Source organism: Dioscorea cayenensis, chromosome 11 (genome assembly GCF_009730915.1).
Source record: "Dioscorea cayenensis subsp. rotundata cultivar TDr96_F1 chromosome 11, TDr96_F1_v2_PseudoChromosome.rev07_lg8_w22 25.fasta, whole genome shotgun sequence".
Taxonomy (NCBI): Eukaryota; Viridiplantae; Streptophyta; class Magnoliopsida; order Dioscoreales; family Dioscoreaceae; genus Dioscorea; species Dioscorea cayenensis.
Genome location: NC_052481.1, coordinates 22,504,328 through 22,526,839, shown reverse-complemented (window position 1 = coordinate 22,526,839; position 22,512 = coordinate 22,504,328). Strand labels below are relative to the sequence as shown.

The 22,512-nt window shown below is 35.0% G+C and overlaps 4 protein-coding genes across 5 annotated transcripts; 2 read left to right on the top strand and 2 right to left on the bottom strand.

The window, feature by feature from the left end:
* Positions 1-115: 115 nt before the first annotated feature.
* On the top strand, positions 116-2,515 carry LOC120272665 (60S ribosomal protein L18a). Its single transcript, XM_039279541.1, has 4 exons — positions 116-234; positions 428-543; positions 627-690; positions 1,942-2,515. The coding sequence occupies exons 1-4, from the start codon at positions 220-222 to the stop codon at positions 2,281-2,283; spliced, it is 537 nt and encodes a 178-aa protein (XP_039135475.1). The 5' UTR covers positions 116-219; the 3' UTR covers positions 2,284-2,515.
* Positions 2,516-3,224: 709 nt separating this feature from the next.
* LOC120271508 (carboxyl-terminal-processing peptidase 2, chloroplastic) lies at positions 3,225-8,014 on the top strand. Its single transcript, XM_039278195.1, has 13 exons — positions 3,225-3,350; positions 3,631-3,964; positions 4,057-4,206; positions 4,327-4,409; positions 4,592-4,797; positions 5,297-5,365; positions 5,500-5,618; positions 6,075-6,150; positions 6,225-6,266; positions 6,612-6,720; positions 7,109-7,206; positions 7,295-7,388; positions 7,712-8,014. Exons 1-13 carry the CDS (start codon positions 3,243-3,245, stop codon positions 7,835-7,837), a joined length of 1,614 nt encoding a protein of 537 aa, XP_039134129.1. The 5' UTR covers positions 3,225-3,242; the 3' UTR covers positions 7,838-8,014.
* Positions 8,015-8,454: 440 nt separating this feature from the next.
* LOC120271892 lies at positions 8,455-10,846 on the bottom strand. The gene is made up of 2 exons (XM_039278574.1): positions 10,485-10,846; positions 8,455-9,407 (listed from the first exon to the last, which is right to left on the bottom strand). Exons 1-2 carry the CDS (start codon positions 10,815-10,817, stop codon positions 8,865-8,867), a joined length of 876 nt encoding a protein of 291 aa, XP_039134508.1. The 5' UTR covers positions 10,818-10,846; the 3' UTR covers positions 8,455-8,864.
* A 4,807-nt stretch (positions 10,847-15,653) lies between these two features.
* On the bottom strand, positions 15,654-19,927 carry LOC120272263 (sulfofructose kinase-like). Of its 2 annotated transcripts, XM_039279032.1 has the most exons (12): positions 19,601-19,925; positions 19,434-19,523; positions 19,276-19,353; positions 19,112-19,186; positions 18,613-18,665; positions 18,210-18,360; positions 17,960-18,070; positions 17,635-17,761; positions 17,447-17,547; positions 16,997-17,135; positions 16,666-16,718; positions 15,654-16,488 (listed from the first exon to the last, which is right to left on the bottom strand). In XM_039279032.1, the coding sequence occupies exons 1-12, from the start codon at positions 19,796-19,798 to the stop codon at positions 16,405-16,407; spliced, it is 1,260 nt and encodes a 419-aa protein (XP_039134966.1). In that variant the 5' UTR covers positions 19,799-19,925; the 3' UTR covers positions 15,654-16,404. The 2 variants fall into 2 exon arrangements, with proteins under 2 accessions (XP_039134966.1, XP_039134967.1); XM_039279033.1 differs by lacking the exon at positions 16,666-16,718 and having other exon boundaries at positions 19,601-19,927.
* Positions 19,928-22,512: the final 2,585 nt, after the last annotated feature.

Below are 22,512 nucleotides of genomic sequence, written 5' to 3'. Positions count from 1 at the left end.
AACCTAGCCCACTCCGCCAGCCCAACCCAACATAGATTAATCGATCCATGGCATGGTACTACCGTAATTACAACCAAACGATGAGGTCAATTGCATAGATGTGCCATTCTAGGGTTTATAAGAACCTTTTATATCTAGACTGAGCCTTCCTGTTGCTCGAGCTTCAGAGCGAGGAAGCGGCGGCGGCGAGGTGTGGGAGAGTCTTCATTAGCGAGATCGATGGGCGGCTTTAGGGTAAGCAAATCAATGGAGCTCCTCCTTCTTTTTGGGTCGGTCTTGCTTGTTCGATGGATGGTTTTTCATTAATTTTCTGTAATTTATCGGATTTATTTTGGGAATATTTGGCTAGATCGGATCCAAAATGTTTCTTTTGTTGTTCTCCATGAGCTCTGGTTGATGTTTGTTTCCTTTTCTTGTTTCGATGCAGTTTCATCAGTTTCAGGTTGTGGGTCGGGCACTCCCGACGCCATCTGAGGAGCATCCGAAGATCTTTCGCATGAAGCTGTGGGCGACCAACGAGGTCAGGGCCAAGTCGAAGTTCTGGTAATTCTGATCGTTGATTCTCATGTTTTAATGGTTTTGTGCCTTTTGTGATCATGTCTAATGTTGAGCATATCTAATTCCAGGTATTTTTTGAGAAAGCTGAAGAAGGTCAAGAAAAGCAATGGCCAAGTTCTTGCCATCAATGAGGTAGTTTTGGTTATGATTTGGCATTTGTTTTCTATTTGTTATCATTCCTGTATTATCATTAATCAACCTCTATGTTTCGAGTATCTGCAACTCACTATTTACTTAGCTCTCTATAAGCTGCTAATTTATTTTACAAATCCAATGCGATGAAATCTTTTTCTTGATTGCTTTGTTAGTTTCATTACCGCAACTTTTATTGTTAAATGAAATAATGTTGAGTTATCTATATATATATTATGTTTGAGGTCATGACTGTTCTTATTTCTAGATTAGTTAATTGATTTGTAACATGACATTCGCCATGACCTTTAAAATTATATTTCCCTTGTTGTTCCAGAAAAATTTTATTTTTTAAATTATTTTTGAGTGACCCTATTACAGCTTATAATTTTTACATTTTTAATTATATCTTCCTCCAGTCTCATTTTCAAATGTTGTGTGCATTGTTTCACAGACCATTTGTTAAATGATTTTATTACAAGAAAAGTCTGTTTGGATGGATTAATGTTGTGTTGGCTGGGTTTGGTTTTCTGAAACCTACACTGGAACAAATTTGCATTGCCACTTCAGGATACCTGTTGATGTCAATTGCAGAAGCATGAATGTTTTAGCATCGTTAATTTATTCTACTCGATGAGATGACGATTTCTGTCGATGTTGCTAATATTTCTGAATGTTTTGATCCACATTATTATTGCCACCCCTTTCTTGTATGAGCTGGTTTTCTCATCCAAACCACTAGCTTAATGTTCTTGATTCAGACTTTGAATGTTTTGAATAAAAAATGTTGGCATGGGAAAATTTTTAGGAAGCAAATCCTCTTTTATTTCTAGGCATCTTCCCATATATTTGTGGTACTGTTTCATGAAATGCAATAGAAGACATTCATTATTTAACTTTGGTTTCTGAAACTTATAATATCTGATTGCCACTTTGTCTAGCCTACTGAACTCTCTCTATTGTTCTATCTCTTGCTTGTTCCTAGAAATTTTCTTTGTTAGCCTCTTATTAGCTATGTTAGCATTTGCTGACCTTTAAAATGTTATAACCTGTTTTGGTACATATCCTCCTTGAGAACTGTCTTTTTTCACTCAGTGATTGTTCAGCATTCTGTTAGTAATTTGTGATCATTAATCAATGTGGCATGTCTGCATCATCAATATGGTTTCTTAGTTGTTTTGTTTCTTTCAGAAATCTGAGCATTTCATGACATGAAGTGAGTTTATAAGTTAGTTTTCCCTCAATGTGCAGATATTTGAAAGGTACCCAACAAAAATCAAGAACTATGGCATCTGGCTGAGGTACCAGAGCAGAACTGGGTACCACAACATGTACAAGGAATACAGGGACACCACACTCAACGGTGCCGTCGAACAAATGTACAACGAGATGGCATCCCGTCACCGTGTTAGGTTTCCTTGCATCCAGATTATCAAGACAGCCACCATCCCCGCGAAGCTGTGCAAACGCGAAAACACCAAGCAGTTCCATGACTCAAAGATCAAGTTCCCACTTGTCTACAGGAAGGTCAGGCCTCCAACAAGAAAACTCAAGACCACTTTCAAGGCTTCCCGACCAAATCTCTTCATGTAGAAGAGACTATTATAAGTCCTCAAGACTCTTCAGATTTATTCTTGCCCCCAGGCTCAGATGGTTTTGAAGTTTTCTGTTTCTTCTGCAATTTTGCTTTGTTGGGAGTTATTTTCATTGTAGAACCTTGCAAGCTAATACTGTTGTGATGTTTTCTTTTATCTATGCATGAGTTGGATTATCTTTATGATGCTGACATTGCTACTAAAAAACAACCCTATGAACCATTTTATAATTCTATTATTATGCTTTCATTATCATTTTTATGTATTGGGTGCCTTGCAGCAAGTTGTTTATTTTGAGGTTTAGTATTTCAGTGTCATTAATTAAATGCAAAAAGATTCATGTATATAAACACACAAAAAGTGATCGTAGATTTCTGTAATTGTGTATTTTCTGTCTTATCAAGTTTGGTCGTTTTAGTCTACAGTAATATTTTTAAGTATAATTAAGTTTTTACAATTTACTCTTGTTTATCTACACCGCTGATTAGAGTAACTTAATTTAATTAAATATGAGAATTTAACTATATCTAAAAATATCGTGAGAATAAAAAAAATGTACTAAATATAATAATTTAATTGTATTTAAAAATATTACCTAAAAATATTGTGAAGATAAAAACATGTAGAAAGTATACAATTATATAATAATTTAATTGTATCTAAAAATATTATCTAAAAATATTGTGAAGATAAAAACATGTAGAAAGTATACAATTACATTACAATAACTTGTATAGCAATTAATCCAATAGAAATTAAAATGATGACGCTAGCGTGAGTTCCCAACTGATTGTTTGGATAATGCTCCAGTTGAATGATGGCGCTAGATACACCCTGGTCGTTTGATTCTCTTGGAGATTTGTGCTTGATTGAGAGCTGATCTTGAGGTAGTTGCGAGATAAGAAAAGACCATCGTGGTGGCCATGTTCACTCGCTCGTTTATTGAATTCTATAGAGATGGAGTTCACTACTCGCTTCTCTTCGTTTCCTCCTCTCGCCCTCTCGAGCTCCAGCAATGGAAACCCTAGAATCATCGTCTCCATCCGATCTCAAATGCATCCTAAGGTAACCTACAATGCCTTCTCTTACTCATCGTCTTCGTCTTCGTCTTCGTCTTCTCTCCATCTCGATCCGGTTCGATCAACCCTTTAGCTTCCATCTCTCCTCGATCGTGGCTCGTGCTGATATTATAATTTTATTCAAAATGTATGATCTCGTGGGAGGATTTTGGTTATCGGCTGTGAATTGATGGATGATTGTTTAGATTTTGTTGATTATTCAGTGCTATTGATTTTGAGTATATTGGTTCATATGCGAGTTGCTCGTTGATAGCTTTGCCTTTCAGGTTGCATGGAAATGGAAGGTCTCCGTGAGCACTGTAGATCGATCCTTTAATGGAAGAACACTGTGCTGTAAGCTCAGTGACGGTGTTGAAAGCCTTTCAACGAGGTCTTCCCTGTTGCGGCCTCGATGGGCTCTTTGGAGTTTATCGTTTCGATATTATTCATCGATTTTCAGCAATAGTAATCAAATTCTCAGGAGATGCAGATTAAGCATCCACAAGTTTGTAAAATGGCATGAGAAACTAGGGAAGAACATCTCTGTTGTAGCTCTTCGGTTGGCTCTGGGCATGGTACTTGTTGTTTCGTTGTCTCTAGCTGTCAATCAGAGCCCTTCCTGTAAGTTCTAACTGAATTAGATGGCTCATGCACTTCTAGCGGACCCTGGAAAAACCATGACAATGCTTTCTTCCTTGTGAGTTTCAATATAGGGTCTCTTACTGAAGAAAATCTCCTATTTCTGGAGGCGTGGAAGATGGTTGATCGTGCATATTATGATAAGACCTTCAATGGGCAAAGCTGGTTTCGCTATAGGGAAAATGCTCTCCGGAATGAACCGATGAATACAAGGGAAGAGACATGTAAGTGTCTGGATTTGCCAAAAGAAAAGTTGAAAAAACATCAATATGAACTTTTTATGTTGATTGGTTATGATATTTCAACAGATTCAAGGTGAAGTTCGCATGTATATTTTTTTTCAGATACAGCAATAAGGAAGATGCTCTCAACTCTTGATGATCCTTTTACTCGCTTTTTAGAACCAGAGAAATTTAGAAGCTTGAGGGTAGGATTTCTATTCTTTTGCATTTGTGTGTTTTTCTAATATGGTGCCTAAATAAAATAAAATAATCTAAAAAAATAAAACAAAAACAATATGCTTGAGTATTGTATGTGATGGTCTTTTATTTAAGCTGTATTTTGATGTGATGAAAATAATTGAGCCTTTCATTTTTTGCGTGAAGGCAGTCTGGTACTCAAGGTGCACTTACGGGTGTGGGATTGTCAATTGGATATCCTACAAAGCTTGAATCATCTGTTGGTCTTGTTGTCATGTCATCAGCTTCTGGGGGCCCTGCAAACAAAGCTGGGATTATACCCGGAGATATTATCTTGGCAATTGACAATAGAAGCACAGAAGATATGGATATATATGATGCTGCAGAACTCTTACAGTGAGAGCTCTACCTTACATCCCGAGTTTCTTTAATATGCTTAAATGGATATATATGGTTCGATGCTTATGATTTTTGAGTTGGAACTTAATAAGGATTTGATTATACATTTCATCCATGGAAATCTTTACTTCGTATTAGAAACAGAGTTTTATAGAAGGCTTGCTATGGCTTCTGTATGCTTTGTGAATTAACTAGATACTTCTGTCTAAAGTGACTGACTGCCATTATTGTGAATGCTCTGCCATATAGAGTCAATGACTTTGTGTTTTCTTAATTCATTATTTTCTGAATTTGCCTATCTCATAGAGAATGTTCTGTTTGGATTAGTTAACCTGCTTTTAATCAATGGATATTCTTAGCTTTCATTGTTTGTATCTTATACACTTATTCTCAATTCATTAGCGCCTTTTTTCAGTGTTCACTATCTATTTAATAGATGTTTATTCAGTGTATGGATTAGTCTGGTGTTTTCTCTATAACCTGAAGCACCATACAGGGGTCCTGAAGGAAGCTCCGTTGATATATCCATCCGCAGTGGATCTGAAATCAAGAATGTAGTGTTGAGGTATATGAAATGGTTTTAAAATAATCAGACTGTTAAATTCTTCCGAGAATGAAATGGTTCTAAATGCATTACGTAAGGACCTTTGTATTCTCTCTTCTCCATTCGATTTATTTAACCAGTTAGACATTTTGTAGGCGAGAAAGAGTTTCTTTGAACCCCGTAAAGTCAAAATTTTGTGAAGTTCCTGGCTCAGGAAATGACAGCTCCAGAATTGGGTACATTAAACTAACATCATTCAACCAGAATGCTTCAGGTAAATACTAATAGTTGTTAACTATTATTTCTGATTACATGGAGGTGCTTTGCTGTCTTAAAGAAGCCCTGCAATGTTTGTGTTTTCTTCATTGCTACATTATTTGTCTTATGCTTGAGGGAAAAACCATTTGTGACAACCAAACGATGGTTTTCTTCATTGGTTAAACAACTGTTGTTTTGTTTTTAACTTTATTTGTTATTGTACTTGTTTGTTCACAATGGTATTTAGTTGAGGATGTAATATGACGTAGTGTTTATTATAACTATTTCTTTGCATTTACATTTTCATTACTAACTATCGAAAGGATAATGCAATATTGGTTTATTAGTCATGCAAATTGAGTTTTAAGACCAATGTGAGTTTAGGAGGCAATTTTGTTGAGTTTAATATTGGATGAAGTATACAGCTTGCAGTGGAAATGTTAATACATCCTTAGAAGATTTTATCTTACAGGTGCAGTCAGGGAGGCCATTGAGAAATTAAGAGAAAATAATGTGAAAGCTTTTGTCTTAGATCTCCGCAATAACAGGTGGACCTTATGTAGGAAGCTTATGTTTTGAAATGACTTGTTTGGTGATCTTAAGATAATAAATTTTGCTGCAGTGGTGGTCTTTTCCCAGAAGGAATTGAGATTGCAAAGATTTGGTAAGTTCCTTCTCAAAGATATCTAGTTGATCGTGCGTGCTCAAATAGACTTGCATTTTGCACAAGAAAAAACATGGTTGATGAAATAAGCTGTCAACTTGTGGAAACCAGCTCAGTTAATTTTACTGTGGATAGGAAAAGCGTGTGAAAAAAAAAATTTCATTCCTCAGTTGTGAGCACAAGTAATGTGTTCATGCATGATCATTATATAGCGACAATCAATTCAGAAATTCACGAAATATTTTGCTAAATACTTAAGATACATGACATGCTGCATGGAGATGCATAGTTCTTATTTCCTTTTCCAATAATTGATTGAGATACTTGTTTCTTGATTACCACCAGGCTGGAGAAAGGAGTGATAGTTTATATTTGTGATAGCCGTGGTGTTCGAGATATATATGAGGCCGATGGAAGTAATGTGCTAGCTGGGTCAGAACCACTGGCCGTTCTGGTATGATCCCACTCAGCTGTCTTTTGTTTTGCCACTCTTCATACTTATGTACTTCCCTTGAAGCTGTTGGTTTCCTGTTAATCGAGCTAGTAGGTTTTCGAAGGTATCTGATTTCCAGCATGTAATAGAATTTCAGGGGCTTCATTAGTTTAAAGGCCCATCTTCTTATGCTAGCGTGAACTATATTTTATTCTACAGAGGAAGTTTGGTCTAGCTAACCTCCGTTGCGAAACCTTTTTCTCCCCCTCCTAATAAGAGAACCTTTGTTTCAGCAAATTCATTATGCACATCATCATTAACTTGTGCATAGTATACTTTTCCATATTAGATTGTTCATCTAAAAGCTAACTCTTTTGCTTGTTTTTTTTCCTCTTTAATCTATTTGTAGGTAAATAAAGGAACTGCAAGTGCTAGTGAGATATTAGCTGGGGCTCTAAAAGACAATAAGAGGGCAGTGTTGTTTGGTGAACCAACCTTTGGAAAAGGGTACGTTTCTCTGGGTGATAATTGAAACTATGCATTGCCTAATTACTACTAATTAATTTTTATGCTAATATTTATTTCTCATGCACAGAAAAATACAGTCAGTATTTGAGCTATCAGATGGATCTGGATTGGCCGTAACAGTGGCCCGGTATGAAACTCCTGCTCACACTGATATTAATAAGGTTAGTAACACTCTTTTTGGAACTACTGGTCCTTATTATTATTATTATTATTATTAATTCTTTTGGTGATGCTTTCTATACCCCCAATCCAAAAAATGGTTTCCGGTTTCTACTTTTTCAAGCCCTGTGTAATTTATATTCCCCTTGTAAAACCAAGGTTTGATGATTACATGCATACATGATAACATTAATAATGGATTTATTTATTTAGATACACACCTCTTCTGAATCTTGGTTTTATGGGGATATGTATATGTAATTATGAGATATTTTGATGTTTGTGGTACACTAACATATGCCTTTGTTTGAGATCTTGAATGCAGGTTGGTGTTGTTCCTGACCATCCACTGCCAATGTCTTTTCCATTGGATGAAGATGGGTTCTGTACCTGTCTCAAGGATCCAACCTCTCCTTGCAATATCAACACAACCACGCTATTTTCCAGATGACATTATTCACAGATATGATTTTTGAAGCCTTTATTTTGTTGCATTTATTTTATTTTAACATTTAACTGAAGACTCCGGATATGAATTCCTCAATTGTTTTCATTAAAACAATTATAAGATGATTAGAAACAAAATATCAACAAATGATAAAACTTATTTGTAAGTACATGATTGATATAATTTAAGTCAGCTATAAAATCCTTGTTGAATTTATGACCCTGAAGGATCAATTACCTTGAAATTTAACTCACAAGTCACAATCATATGTTTATTTTAAGATAGTATTTAGTTAATGGATTTTTAAAACTCAATGTAAGATTCAAAGATGGATTCGATTTGAGAAATATGACTGAAACATTGTACTTAGAAAATATTTAACTTAAGAGAATCAAACTCGATCTGAAACCTCTTAACCATCATTTCCAGCATGTTCCACACGTGAACGATCATATACGAGCTTGTCTCATGAAAAGTACTATGCAAGCGTGCATCATGCCAGCACGAATCTATTGGAAATTAATAAAAATAAAAAAGTTATAAAAAATAATAAAACTCTTTATAATATATATATATATATATATGAAGCTGAATATTATGTGGACGTACACAGATACAAATTCTAAGCAAGTTTACTATGAACTCTTGGATCAGAAATCAGTGGCTGAAATTATTCAGATGCATAGTTTTACTATTCTTATAAATAGTACAAACAAGGGATAACATATCAACCTAGCCAAACTAAATACCATCTCCAGCCACTGTTGTTGCACCTGTTGACACACCCCTTTGTTCATGTCTCTCTCTTATTCCTCTCTCAACTTTTTTTAAATCTGGGGACGTTGCTACCAACATCCCCAGATGATGTTTCTCCTGTGTATATATATATATATATATATCTTTATGCTATGAGTTCTCATATAATTTCTTTACCTCCAACCAAAAACTACTACACTATTTTTTCAGATTTTGTTGCATCCATTCTATCTTATAACAACAATATATCAAGCCGTGCAGAACACCATCCAAACTATAACATCCTAGTCCATGATCCCAAAAAAGGAAAGACTGCAATCAAAAGCCTCAGAAATAAAGGAGCATCCCTGTATTTTACATTCCCGGATAACTTACCCCTGTCCTCAGATGTGTTCTCCGAAGATGATCCGGTCATTGTGATAGGTCTATGCCTCCTTGTCGTCCTCTTGGTTGAGCCCTCTTGCCGATCCAATTCATCCCATCCACCAAAACTACGCGGAGGGTGAGAGACAACGTCATCTCCTTGATCATCCATACCGACATCTCCTGAAACCCATGACCGATAACCTTGAGCACCGTCTTCTTCATCCCGCCACTTGAAATCACTGGCACTAGTTGACCTACGAAAGGGCTTCTCTTTAGTCTTCTGTCTCGCTCGCTCTCCTTCACTCGAATTCCCCCATACTTTTTCAAAGGCTAATGAGAGTGCTGATTGCCCAAGAGGAAGTGCTAAGGCCATCAGGAAAGCTTTGGGGCCAGTCGCTAGGAGCATGGATGCGATGATAGCCGGTAGCAAGAAGCCATATGCCTTGAAAACCTGTGAAGCATGATGCGATCATGTTATTAACAAGTAATTCAAACAATGAGCATTAAGGAAAAAAGTTGTTAGCTCAAAATTCGGCTTCAATGGTATATATCTCAAACCTAATTAGTAGTAATCAACCATGTATAAGCAAAGACATTTGGCTATCTATATAGAAAAGAACAATCTTCTTGCAAAACATCTCTATTACAATACAACCAAAGACAATAGCTCATCGTGAATCAATGCAAGAAAATGTTCAATCACTATAACTGTGACATGGCGTAACATAGTGATATATCATAATAAATTTGTAATCATCGTATCATAGCCAAACAGAAACATACATCTTTTTTTTATTTCTCGCATGTCTTTTCTTGGAGAAGAGGAGCGGGGCGAACCCACTAAGACCTCAGAGACGTGCACAAGCTTCGGTGGAACAAATGGAGACGGGACCGCGCTCACGTGGAGGCTGGAACCACTCGTACACAACCACTATTCACAACTCCCATAAATGTGCTCTCAGCGGAGAATCAAACTCTCACCACTCGGTGAGAACTCTATCAATGACCCGTATACCAATAGACCCGCAGGTCGTTGGTTTCTCGCATGTCTTTTCATTTGTATAGTCCTCTAGGTGAGTAAGCTCAAATTTACCACTCCTAATAAATGATACAGGGTGACCTGAATAAAACTGCTATAAAATGCCACTACCAAGTGGGTAATTAAGAAGTTTGTGCATTAAAATATTTATGAACAAACATAAGGAATAGGAATAGTAAACTCAATGGCCAAAAAAGCAATAAACTAATAGATAAGACCACATATTCATACTATACATCAAGAAAGACGCCTTTTTTTTAAGATTGTAGAGAAGTTATTAGCGTATGAAATTGTTTCACCTGAGCTAATGAAATATTTAAGAAATACTTACAGCGATTAATCCATGTCTTATACTGTCAAAAATGAGCTAAAACATTATGCCAATTGAAGTAAAATTAGGTATGAAACTCGTTGAATTCAAATCTTAAATACTAATTCCAAGCATTCGAAAACTGGATAAAAGAAATCACAGAGAAACCAAGGAAGTACCTTGAAGATCCAAATCCTTTCCCACGGCTGATCAATTTCATCATCATCATCGTCGTCGTCGTCATCAACATCATCATCGAACTCTGCCTCATCGGACCACCACCTCCGCCGGCCTCTCTTCCAGAACCCCCATCCGGGGTCGTCACGGACCTCGAACCTCCTGGTGCGGAAGAACTCTGCGTTTGAGTCCCAGGAACGACCACTAGGCTTGGCGGCACAGCGAAATCGGCGAGCTGGTGACCTCGGCGGTGGAGGGGACGAGAGAATAGGGCGGCTAGGGTTTCGACGGTGAAAGCTGGGGTTGATCAAAGGAGAGAGCGTGGAGGGAACCATATCATCTCTTCTTCTAAAGATTGGAAGAGTGATACCGCTGCGCGGTGACGTTATAAAGGCAATTTTGCATTTTAACACCTTGCAAAGTTCCAATTTTCTTTTTAACCCCTTGTCAAGTTTAAAAGAGCAAAAAATAGTAACACACGCCGCCCATTTAAGAAAAATGAAGAATCCCTTGTTTGTTTTACATGGACTATAAGTTCTAATCTCAATTTTTTTTTTCTTAATAAATACTCTTATAAAAAAAAAGGCGGATACTAATTGACTAAAGAACTGTTGGTCATAATCAATAATCAATTTTTTTTTTTAAATAATAGACGACAAACGTCATTTTTATGAATATAAAAAGTACTAAACGTATATATATACAATATGAAAATAATATGGAAATCCCGTATGAACAGTATGTGAAACAGTACTTGTAATACCCTGAACCTGTGGATAACTGTTAGAAAATATATTCAGGGTATTACTACAGTTGCAGTAAGGTTTTCTACAGATTAATCTTGTTGAGAAACCCCAAGTGAAAAGAATAAGGACTTAAATGTGAAAGTTTATAACAGATTTTGGGTTAAAGAGTAATTAAAAAAGGATTGATATAAAATGTTTCTGAAAACCAAGGACTGAAAGGTAAGATGAAGGGATCTTTTTGAAATGTTGTTTTATAATCCAGGGATCATTGAATAATTTGAAAGGACCTTTTGAGAATACTATTTCATAATTCAGGGATCATTGGTGAGTTTTTCAGGGACTGTTTTGTAAGAAAATATATTTGGAGGGATTGAAAGTGAATTTTGGCTGAAAATGTAATTTAGAGGAAAAATCTAGGGTTTGAGAAATTGTTCATCTTCTTCTCCATCTTTGTGCTACAGTAACCCGAGAAGAAAAATAAAATAAAAATGAAGAAATGAGGAGAAAAATGGGAGATTTGAGGTGGGGGATGGGAGATCGCCGGAGGGAGCTCGCCGGAGGGATGGTTTTAGTTGGTAAGAGCTTTTCTTGGTGTATTTTTGATGAATGAGTGTATGTATGCATGTATATATGTGTATTTGATGGATTTGATGAAAATAATTATGGATTTGAGTAGGAAAAACATGTTTAATGATTATAGATGATTGTTGCTTCAATTTGTGTTGAAAAATCATTGTATTTATGATGAATCTAGCTTGAATGGAGGATGAGATTTTCGGTTTTACTGTAGCAATTACTGTAGCACCGAGATTAGGGTTTGGTTTGATTAATTAAGTTGATGATGATGATGATTAAGGTGTTAATGATGATGGTTAGATTGAATTGGTTGGGTTTAACCAAATTGAAATGGGTTGAGTTGAATTGGTTTGGTTGAGTTGGGTTTGATCAAATCAAGTTGAGATGGTTTGGGTTTGGTTCAATTGATTTGGGTTAAGGATTTTGGACTGAACCAAGTTGGTTCAATAGATTTTGAATAAGAATTGAGTTTGGTTCAGTGAATTTGAGTTTGGTTCAATGGAATTGAGGTTGGTTCAGGTTGGTTCATAATGGTCTAGCCCAAATTGAGTTGGCTTAAGTGCAATTGGAGACCAATTTGATTATGCAAGGTCAGGTTTGAACCGATTGGAGTGAGTGGGCCCAATAGAGAGTTGATTATTATTTTTGTATTTTCTTTTGAGTTTAAATATGTTATTTATTTTTATTATGTTATCCTACTAGGTGTTGATTAGGCTTGGGAGGAGTTCCAGGTCTAGCAAGGAACCCAAGGACACCAGGTGAGTTGGTAGTGGCTATTATTTTAAATAATTGATTAATTATTATTATTTTGAAATAATTGTTTAATGGCTAGTATTTTGGAAATAAATGTTTAAGTATTTCATTTTATCATGTTTGATTCCATATATAGTTGAAATATACGTATATTTGTTTGCCATTGATGTTCATGATAACCGTATTGATACATTCGTTTTGTATAATTATACGTATTGTGAATAGTAAAAATACATGTATATGTGATTTAATTATTCAATTCTTGTATTTATTTTTGATGGGTATATATGCTTTGATTTGGAGTGATTTGCGAAACCATGTGAGCATATTAAAGATGTTTTATCGGCATTGTTAGTAGAATTGGTTTTCATTCCTGGTATAGGAATGGTATCGTGGATCTGGGCTTTACTGGCATTATGCATTGTTATACTTTTGACATTGGCTTTGTGGAAAATAATGGTTATTTTCGTGATGTGAATACTTGTCCTGGAAAAGGATCCTGTGTTATGATTTATACAGATGGTATTATTCACGTATTTACTTGATGGTTTTGATGGTGACGGGCTAAGGCCCGACTACTGCGATGAGTGGGTCCCCACGGGCCGCCTTTAGAGGTGGCGTGGTGGACACGGGTGTTGATTACTACGAGGGGCCGGTTCGGTGGGAGTGCAGAGCCACGACTGGATATTCATCGAGTGGCCAGGGGTCAGCGACCGGGTGAACCGATGGGTCAGCGATAGGGACATGAGTTCCTTGACGGCTCTGAACCTAGCCCTGCCACGGCGAAGGTTTAGAGAGTTTTTCTAGACCATGTTATGTTGGGTGAGTGTTGGGTATTCATTTGTATTTTGAATTTGAGATTTATGTTATTTTTGAATTGTGATGAGGCGGGTCTCTCACAAAAATTGTGTTTTCGAGAAAAATCAAATTGATGTTGATTTATGTTGAATTTATGTTTCAAGAGTTCTTTAAAAGATTGTATTTTTGCTAGAATTACGGTATTTTGGAAAAAAATTGGAAAAATTATTTGAAAGCGAGTTGGTATTTATATATTTTATATATCATGTATTTAAGTATTTGAAATTATTAAGCCACTACCGACCAATCGAATGTCTTTGTAAGCTGCAGGGAGCGAGGACCCTAGATTACCCGATCGACTATAGAGCTAGTCGGGGTTGAGTCCGGGGACTGCAGTGGGTCCCCCTTTTCTTTATTTCTTGTCATTGGTGTTGTGATCTTGTAGCGGTTGTACCCGCAAATTTGAGTTATTGTATTCATGGTATTTATGTATTTGAACCTGTAGTTGGTGTGAAGTTGTAAATTGTGATTTATAGATCTGATTTTGTTTAAAGCAGGGTGTCAGTTTCCAGTTAAAAGAGAATTTTAACTGATGGGTGCCACATTTACCTCAGTAGAAGGGGTGGGTGTGACAGTACTGTTGGGGGAGAGATTTGAACCATGACCTTCCCCTTACACTTTGATGTCATACCATTGGGCTATCAATATTTTCTTTATTTTGATTCTTTCATGATTTTTTTTAACAAATTAATGTTCTAAATTTCTATTGAAATAACCACTATCATATTAGAAGTATAGTAAGAAGTCAAAGAATCAACTCCCTCCCAAGTCCCAACCAAGTCCCAATGTTCTCACAATAGTTGAAGGGAGTGAGGTAGAGATTGTAACAAACCTTATATTTAATAGGGTTTAAAAAATATTACATAAATAGTTATTTTACTTTATCGATATATATATTAGAATATTATTTTAAATATATATATATATATATACATATTATATTATATTAGCGAAATAACGAGTGTGCAAATGAATTGGATTAATTGCTTATTAATCCAAACCACATGCTTGACTAGAGAAATATAAACCACATGCACAGACGCACTGTTATTCATATCTTATGCCTATTTAACGGTGAGACATTCATAAAATGCAAAGGCAACAGAAGGTAGCTAAATATAAATAAGATTTATTGCTAAAATGTTCATTATAAATTGCAACAAACTGCATTCAGTAAACTATCAAACGTCTCTCACAAAAATTAGCATTAAACTTGATGGAAAATTGCCATTCATCATGGTAGTAGGCACAATAATTGGAAAGTTAAAGAGCATGCAACTTCGTAGGATTAAATATATATATATATTATTAGCCAACACCTAGACTCAGGCAAGTATAGGAAGGGAAAGTGCTCATTCATAATGGTAATCACTGCAAAAAACATACATCTTCGGAGAACAAATCAAAACACCAATGGAAATTATTAGTCAAGAGAGAGTAAAGCAAACATTAGCATCTTACACCATGATTCACAAACAAGCTCTAGAAAGAACAAAACTGGAAAGAAAAAACAAACAAACATGTAAGCTCTTTAAACAACAGGCAAACTTCAAAGAACTAATAAAGGCACCAATGGAAATTATCAGCAAACTGAGAGTAAATCAGACATTAACATCTTGCACGATGATTCACAAACAAGATCTTCAAAGAACAAAATAAATAAATAAATAAATAATAAAAATAAAGAATAGAATAACAAAGTCAGGATGAAAAGCGCTCATTCATCATGTTAAGCAATTAAAAAACATACAATCAAGAAGAACCAATCAAAACTCTAGTCGAAATCATTAGCCAACAGAGAGTAAACCAAACAATAACATCTTGCACCATGATTCACAGACAAGAACTTCAAAGAACAAACATTACAACACAGCAAAACCAGAATACTTATCACTCAAAGTCATTTGCATGTTCAATGTAAAAAATGTGTAGTAATTGGAGGAAAAGAGAGTAAACACCAAAACTATAACATATTGATAAAAAGTAAAAAAATATTAAACACTATACTATGTGACTATCCCAAGTCCTCCCAATCCCCAATTCCCAATCCAACAAGTGCACTTTCATCTTCACCTGAATTCAATATACTTCTCAAGACAAAGTTTATATACATCAGAGAATATAAACAAACCACATTGAAATCCTAGACCTCGGATTGGGGAGAGGAAATCAACCATACATGCATGCACAATGTGGATTGATCTATTGTTTTTCCAATTAATATTGAATACAATCAGAGAAACAAAAGCAAAAATATCAACATTGAGTGAGATTTGAGATTACTGATGTTCGTTCATCATTGAAAATATTCACAAACAAAGACTACTACTATCAATTCTCCATGAACCAAATCTCAACAAGTATGACTGATTCCAAGAACCCTAGATTACAAGGAGAGGAAGTACCCTTACCACTGACATCCATCGCATCAGGCGATGTCCTCATCGTCGAAGTCATCCTCGAAGGAGTTGAAGAAGTCGGCAACAGGAGTCGGCGCTTCCTCCTCCGCTTCAGAATCGGCGACGTCGTCGAGGAAATCATCGCCGAGGAGATCATCGTCGTTCACCCGGACCACCCCCATTTCCAGCAACTCAGCTTCGAAGTTCTAACTTTTTTTTTCCTCTTCGTTTCAACTCGATTTATATTTGAGAAAATGTACGATGACTCTGGTTACCCCCGGTGAGTTTAAGATAATAATTACCTTCGCTTTGTTTGGACTCTTAAGTGCTAACTCAATTTGGCTTGCATTACATTAGACTGTATAAACAAACATGGATAGCAGCAAGAAGTGGTAAAACAGAGAATTGCACTGAGTTTCAATAGAATCAATATCATGGTGTTGTTTTTGAACAATGAGATTCATATGGGGAGAAATTTATGAAGATGAAGAGTTAAATAATGTAGCAAAAGAGACATCACCGGGTTGCAATGGGCGCCGGCATGAAGCTGCCACACAATGTGTACTTTATATGATTGTTCACAGGGATTTCTAGCTCCAGAAAGGTGCTAATGATGGATCACTGCGTCGTGGAAGACCACTCCTGGCTCCCAGAGCCCTGCATCCGGCAGCTGCCTGCAACAACCAGTGCCAATTAAAAATTGTCGATGAGTAGAAATTTCTGTATCTGATTAAGAGATGCATGATGCAGTAAGCATTTAACAGTGAATCAAGGAGTGTTTCTTGGACTGATTTTTGTGGTCCTCCCTACAGTAATTTGTGCTAAAATGAAAATAGATGTAAGAATCATACTACTTTTGAAGCGAAAGGCAACATTTTCTCAGGTGGCATATCTGCGCATAAAGCTGCAACAAAGATAATTTACAGGTTAAAAACACTAAATTGACATTGATTGACTTGATTTAAAGTTACTGCCATCTAAAGTGAAGAACAATGTAATATTCAATGTATTAGACCCTAGTGTGAATTGATCATAATATTTCAACCAGAAAAACAAAGCAGTAGAGAATATTATATCTTGTATCATTGAACTTGAGCAAAACTAGTTAAAGAACAAACATGTAGAGTATAAATGCTTATGGATGGATTCTTTTCTGTCCAATGTATAACAGAGAACTTTTACCATAAAGAACAGCACCAATAAAGGCATCTCCAGCTCCAGTGGTGTCTATTATCTCTTCAGGAGGAATTTTCTCTGCTGTTCCTAAAAGTAATCTTCCACTAATTGCACCAACACCATCTGCGCTAATCCTCAAATTTGGCTACAGTTCAAAAACAAACTCATCAGCTCATCAGTGACTGGGAAAAATCGCATAAAAAATAGTGAGAGCCATAAAATTAAAAAAAATATTTGTTTTGTATAAGAATCATGGCCATATATAATCTTCTGGTCCAAATCTTGATTCTTAAATTGAAAAAGTTCAGATAATATATGAGATCAAATGCTCAGTGGATTCAGGAACATGAATATGCAGGTCATGGGATCAATTTGTCATTAGATACATTAAGCCTAGGGTCAGGACAACTCTCCCAGTTCAACAAAACATTCAGGAAAACAGTGAGAATAACTTACCGGGGAAGATATGCATGTTGGCATGGTAGAACTTCCATCAATTTTCTGCCTTAAGGACTCTGCCAAGCTCTCAACCTCTTTTTCCTTTGCCTCAGGAGCCTCTATCAATAAGTAGGATTATTTTTGAGTAAACAGGACACCGGTATATATCCAATGGCAGCATCTACAATCAGCCAAACACCTCTTACCGTCCTTGCTTCTTTCAAGCATTATGCAACCTTTTTCTCCAAGGGTAACAATTACAAACTTTAAATTAGGCAATCTAACAAGCATGGAAACCAAAGCACTTGGAGTAGAAGAGACTGCTGTCCAGGCCTGTCATGTAAAACTAGATCAAAGTATTTAAATGAAGGAATGCGCTGACGCTGCATAGATTTCATAGATAACAATATTGCAAGTTTCTAAGACCTAGAAATGTGAGAATCTAGGAAGTGTGGTATAATTCATAGTCACAAACAGAGGGGACCCATAATGGCGTTACACCAGTGAAATCCATTAGATTCCATCTTATACCTGCGGAAAATTTTCGGAGCAGACAAGATAGCTTGCCAGGTTGAGAAGTTCATCCAATCCCTCTCGTTTTCTTTCTGAATCAATTAAAATGGGTATTTTCCTCCGGCTTGCCTGCGCTGAAGGTGTCCAGAGACATTGGTTAGTGTCTGAACTTAAAATTACAAGGGAAAAGAAAATTTTAAAAAGAAAAGATGAATCAGACCCTAAAATGCAGCCTCACATCGTAAGCTAAAACTGACGTGATAATTACCTCTTCCGCAACAACTATAGCAGTTTCATGCAATCTAACATCAAAGTATACAAGCCTCGCTCCATCCAAAGCAGAACACAAGCTAGATTGGGAGAGCTCATTTGGCTCCAATGGAGGGTATCCAGGTGTGTGAATACAAGTACGAGTTTTCCTGGAGACACAATGAGAACATGTCAGCATTCAATAGGTGCAACAAGCCAACCATAAAGTTTTTCCGTAAACATCATAATATCTCCTTTTGCCCGGATAGTTTTAAAACGCAAGAATCAAAACATGAACAGAAAGAAACTCGGAAAGACAGACAATAGACTGATGTTTCTAAAATGCCACCATGTCACATCACATCTCAATCACAACTGCATTTACATTTACAGCTTAAAGTTGAAATAAAATAAACACTCACATCTGACTGTCCACAATAAGATAAGTAAAAGATGAATTCCCTTCCTCTGAAACCTGACAACAAAACAGCTTATTTACGTCACCAAACTCAGGATAAAAAAATATGAAACCACTTCTCACAATCAGAGAAATACTGTCATGGTTCAATTGAACTACATAAGTCAAGAATGTAGTATAGGAAACAGAAAATTAAGCAATACAGTCTGCTTAATAATCTAGACACAGTGTCCTTACTTGCAACCTTCTCAAAGAGTAACTCGATAACAAAACAAAAACTAGCAAATACCATTTCACAAAATAAATGAACGCAAAGATCCATAATTTATAAGAAAATGGAAACCATAGAACATCACTGAGATCAAAGTAGGGGGAAACATTATTACTCTGCTAGCGAGTGAGCTAAATCAAATTGTGAACTTTCCAACTTCAAAACGATGAAGTAGAAGAGCAAACATGTTTTAATACAGCGCCATAGAAAACAAGAAGCAATCTGAACATACCACCATATGAGAAGTATCAACACCATCAGCTTCAAGTTCCGCAAGCACCCTCTTGCCTTGATCATCATTAGCTACCTAACAACAAAAATTAACTCCAATTAATCAAAACCAAATCAAGAAATTAGCTTTTCTCTGGATTCCAAACTGCACGAGCTTGCATTTACCTTGGAAATCACTCTAGGAGTGAGACCCAAGCGAGCAGCAGCAGTCAAAGCATTCCCCACATTCCCGCCACCTTCCACCTACACAGACATGAAAGTTCGTTGATTGATATTCTCGATGTCCAAATCAGACCAAAACACACCTCGGCATTGATTCGTACCTTCAGGCTAGTGCTACGGATCTTGTCGTTGGGTTTTGGGAACGATGCGACGGTAGCGAGGTAATCCAAGTTCACAACCCCACAACCAAGCTGGTAATCAACATCCAATCATCAATATCGATAAACAACAAACAACAAATAGAGATTAGGATTTGAGACACACGAACCACGACCGTGTTCTCCGGGAGAGGGGGAATACAGGAGGATGAGGATGATGGGCGATCAGAAGGAAAGGATGAGGACATCTTCACTCTGAGATTGGCCGGAAGGATCGAACGCGAACGACGAGATTGGGATGAGAACGGGAAAGCGAAGGAGATCGTCGAGCTTGGGAATGTCCAGCAGAGCTTAAGCGTTGACAACATCGCTTTCTCTTCTTTTTTTTTTCGTCCTTTTTTTTCTTTTTTTTTTCTTTTTTTAATCGTGAACAATGCACGCAGTATTGGAAAAGATGTTTTGGGTCCCACTTTTCCACGTGGGTAAATCTCATTGGCTATAAGAGGCTAAGCTTGGACATATTCTTGAGGGTGAGTTTTTTTCACAGAGTAAAATAACTATTTACGAACATTATTCATATTATATTAACAATATGTGATTGGTAATTTGGTCTGAGTTTTTTTTGTTCTTATGGTTTATTTATTTTTTTAATAAATTTTATTCTTTCCGATCTTTTTATTTATTTATTTTATTTGAATAATATAAATTTAAAAAAAATAGTTAAAATTAGTTGCCAATCTAAAGTCATAAAAATTATATTAATTTTTTAATATTATTTTTATTTAAAATATGTTTAAAAATATATATAACTAAACATAATTTATTAAAAATTATAAAAAATATTACTTATAGAAGTAAATTTAGAATATATATATACTTAATATTTCATAATTTTTTAAATAGACAAGTAAAAAAATAAAATAAATCTCTAAAATAGAACAAGTAAAAAGACCAAAAAAAGTATTTTATTTTTTATAATAATAATAATTAATAAAAATGATGGAAATTGACCGTCCACCTGATGTGCACTTGTCTGATAATGTAGGATGCCGCTAAAAACCCAAACCTTCAACTATAAATTTCTTACTATTAATGTGTTTAAAAAAATTTGAACTAGAGATGCTTGAAAATCTCACCCTCATCTTTCACATTGAAACCAATGTAGTTGGATGTGAATGTTTTGACATTGTAAAAAATAATAATAATAATAATAATAATAATAATATTTTATTTTTTATTTTTAAATAGTCAAGTAATTCAAATTCCAAAAAATTGTAAAATTTATTTATTTTATTATATATATTGTTAATAATTAGATCAATATCGAAAGACTACAAGCAACGGTGGATAGAACTTACAATCAATAGGTACATAGATTGACAAGGGCTACATGAAACCAAGACTAACTCAAATGTCCCTATAGACTTTGTTAGCTATGAACACAGGACCATGTCTTCATTATTGTGCCATTTTGTCAACTTACATCACAACTAACATGGCCCATGACCATATTCACAAATGACACCCATCTCTTCCATCTTCCTCTTTATTTTGATTGATTTAATTTTATATTGTTCTTAATTAATTCATATTTATGTGCTAAAAATTATATAACACCTACCTACCTATCTAAGTAACCATAATGTTGAATTATGGAGTCACACTACATCTATATGAGGTTGGGTTTAATAAATTAGGAAGGAATCCAATGACATTATCTGCCTACTCTTTTGAATAAATTATATTAAGTTGTTGGATTGGATTCTTTTTCTTCTTCTTATTGGTTTAATAGTTTTGAATATTAGAAACTTTATAAAGAGATGTATGTACGAAATAATATAATAAGAAGCCTTGGAGTATTAAGTATTATATTAGCATTATTTATAGAGATCATAGACCTTAATAAATGCAATTATGTATAAACAACAACCGGTTTATTGTAACCATTAAATTGATATGTTGTTTATGAAAACATGGTTTTTATTTTTTTAATAAATCACATAGCTTTTGCTATTTTTTTTTTTCTTCTCGATAATAATTCTCATTGAGCAAATATTCATCAACTTAATTATTACAATCATAAGTTCAAAAAAAAACATACATAAAAGTTCAACATGTGTACCACAAAACGCAATATTCTTTCTTATGATCAATCGAGTATTTTTTTTTTAATAATGAAGTTTTTAGAAAATAGTAATCAGTGTTAGAGAACTTTAAGGATCATCACATAAAGTACTAAATTTTTTTTATTAAAATATTTAATTCTACACTATTTTTTTTTGCATGAGTTATTTATAATTTTTTTTCTGTTTTATGAATAAAACATTCACTATCTTATGGCAAGAATCTAATTTTTTTTGTTTAATACAACAAGTAGTAATATTTTCCTATAATTGAATTAAATGAATATGATGGGATGTAACAAAGAATAAATAAATAAATAAATGGACCACATATAATGGGAAAATTGCGTACATTGAAACAATTTCTGAAATAAAATAATAATTAAAAAGGGAGAATAAAAAGTCAATATTAATCCACAGTGAAGAGAATGTGGGCCTTTCATGAAATGACATGCCCTCAATACAAGTACACACATAAATTACACTTGAGTTCCTGATCTAACTCTTCTCCAATTCCAAAGCATTACACATCATGCTTACATACATTTACATATATATTTATGTATATATATTAAGGTTTTCATAAAAAAATAATTGAAAAAAAAATAAATAAATAATAAACAAGAGTTTTCATTAAAAGAAAAACAGTAACTAAGTTTGGCAGAGCACATGGAAATGGCCACAAACAAGCAAAAAGAAAGCTGCAAATCCTTGACTTTTCAGTACTAACTCTGTCTCTAAAGAGTACACCCATGTCAATAAAACACACTGTATTTATATTTCCATTAAATTCTCATAAACTAATTAATCCCACATATATATACAATACAAATGGCAAAAAAATAAAAAAAAATATATATAAGAAAAAAACAAAGATAACATCATAACAAATTAAACACTAGACTGTGAAAAAGAGAAAGACAGTAACTTTTTTTTTTTTCTGCATTTCTTTAAGCAAA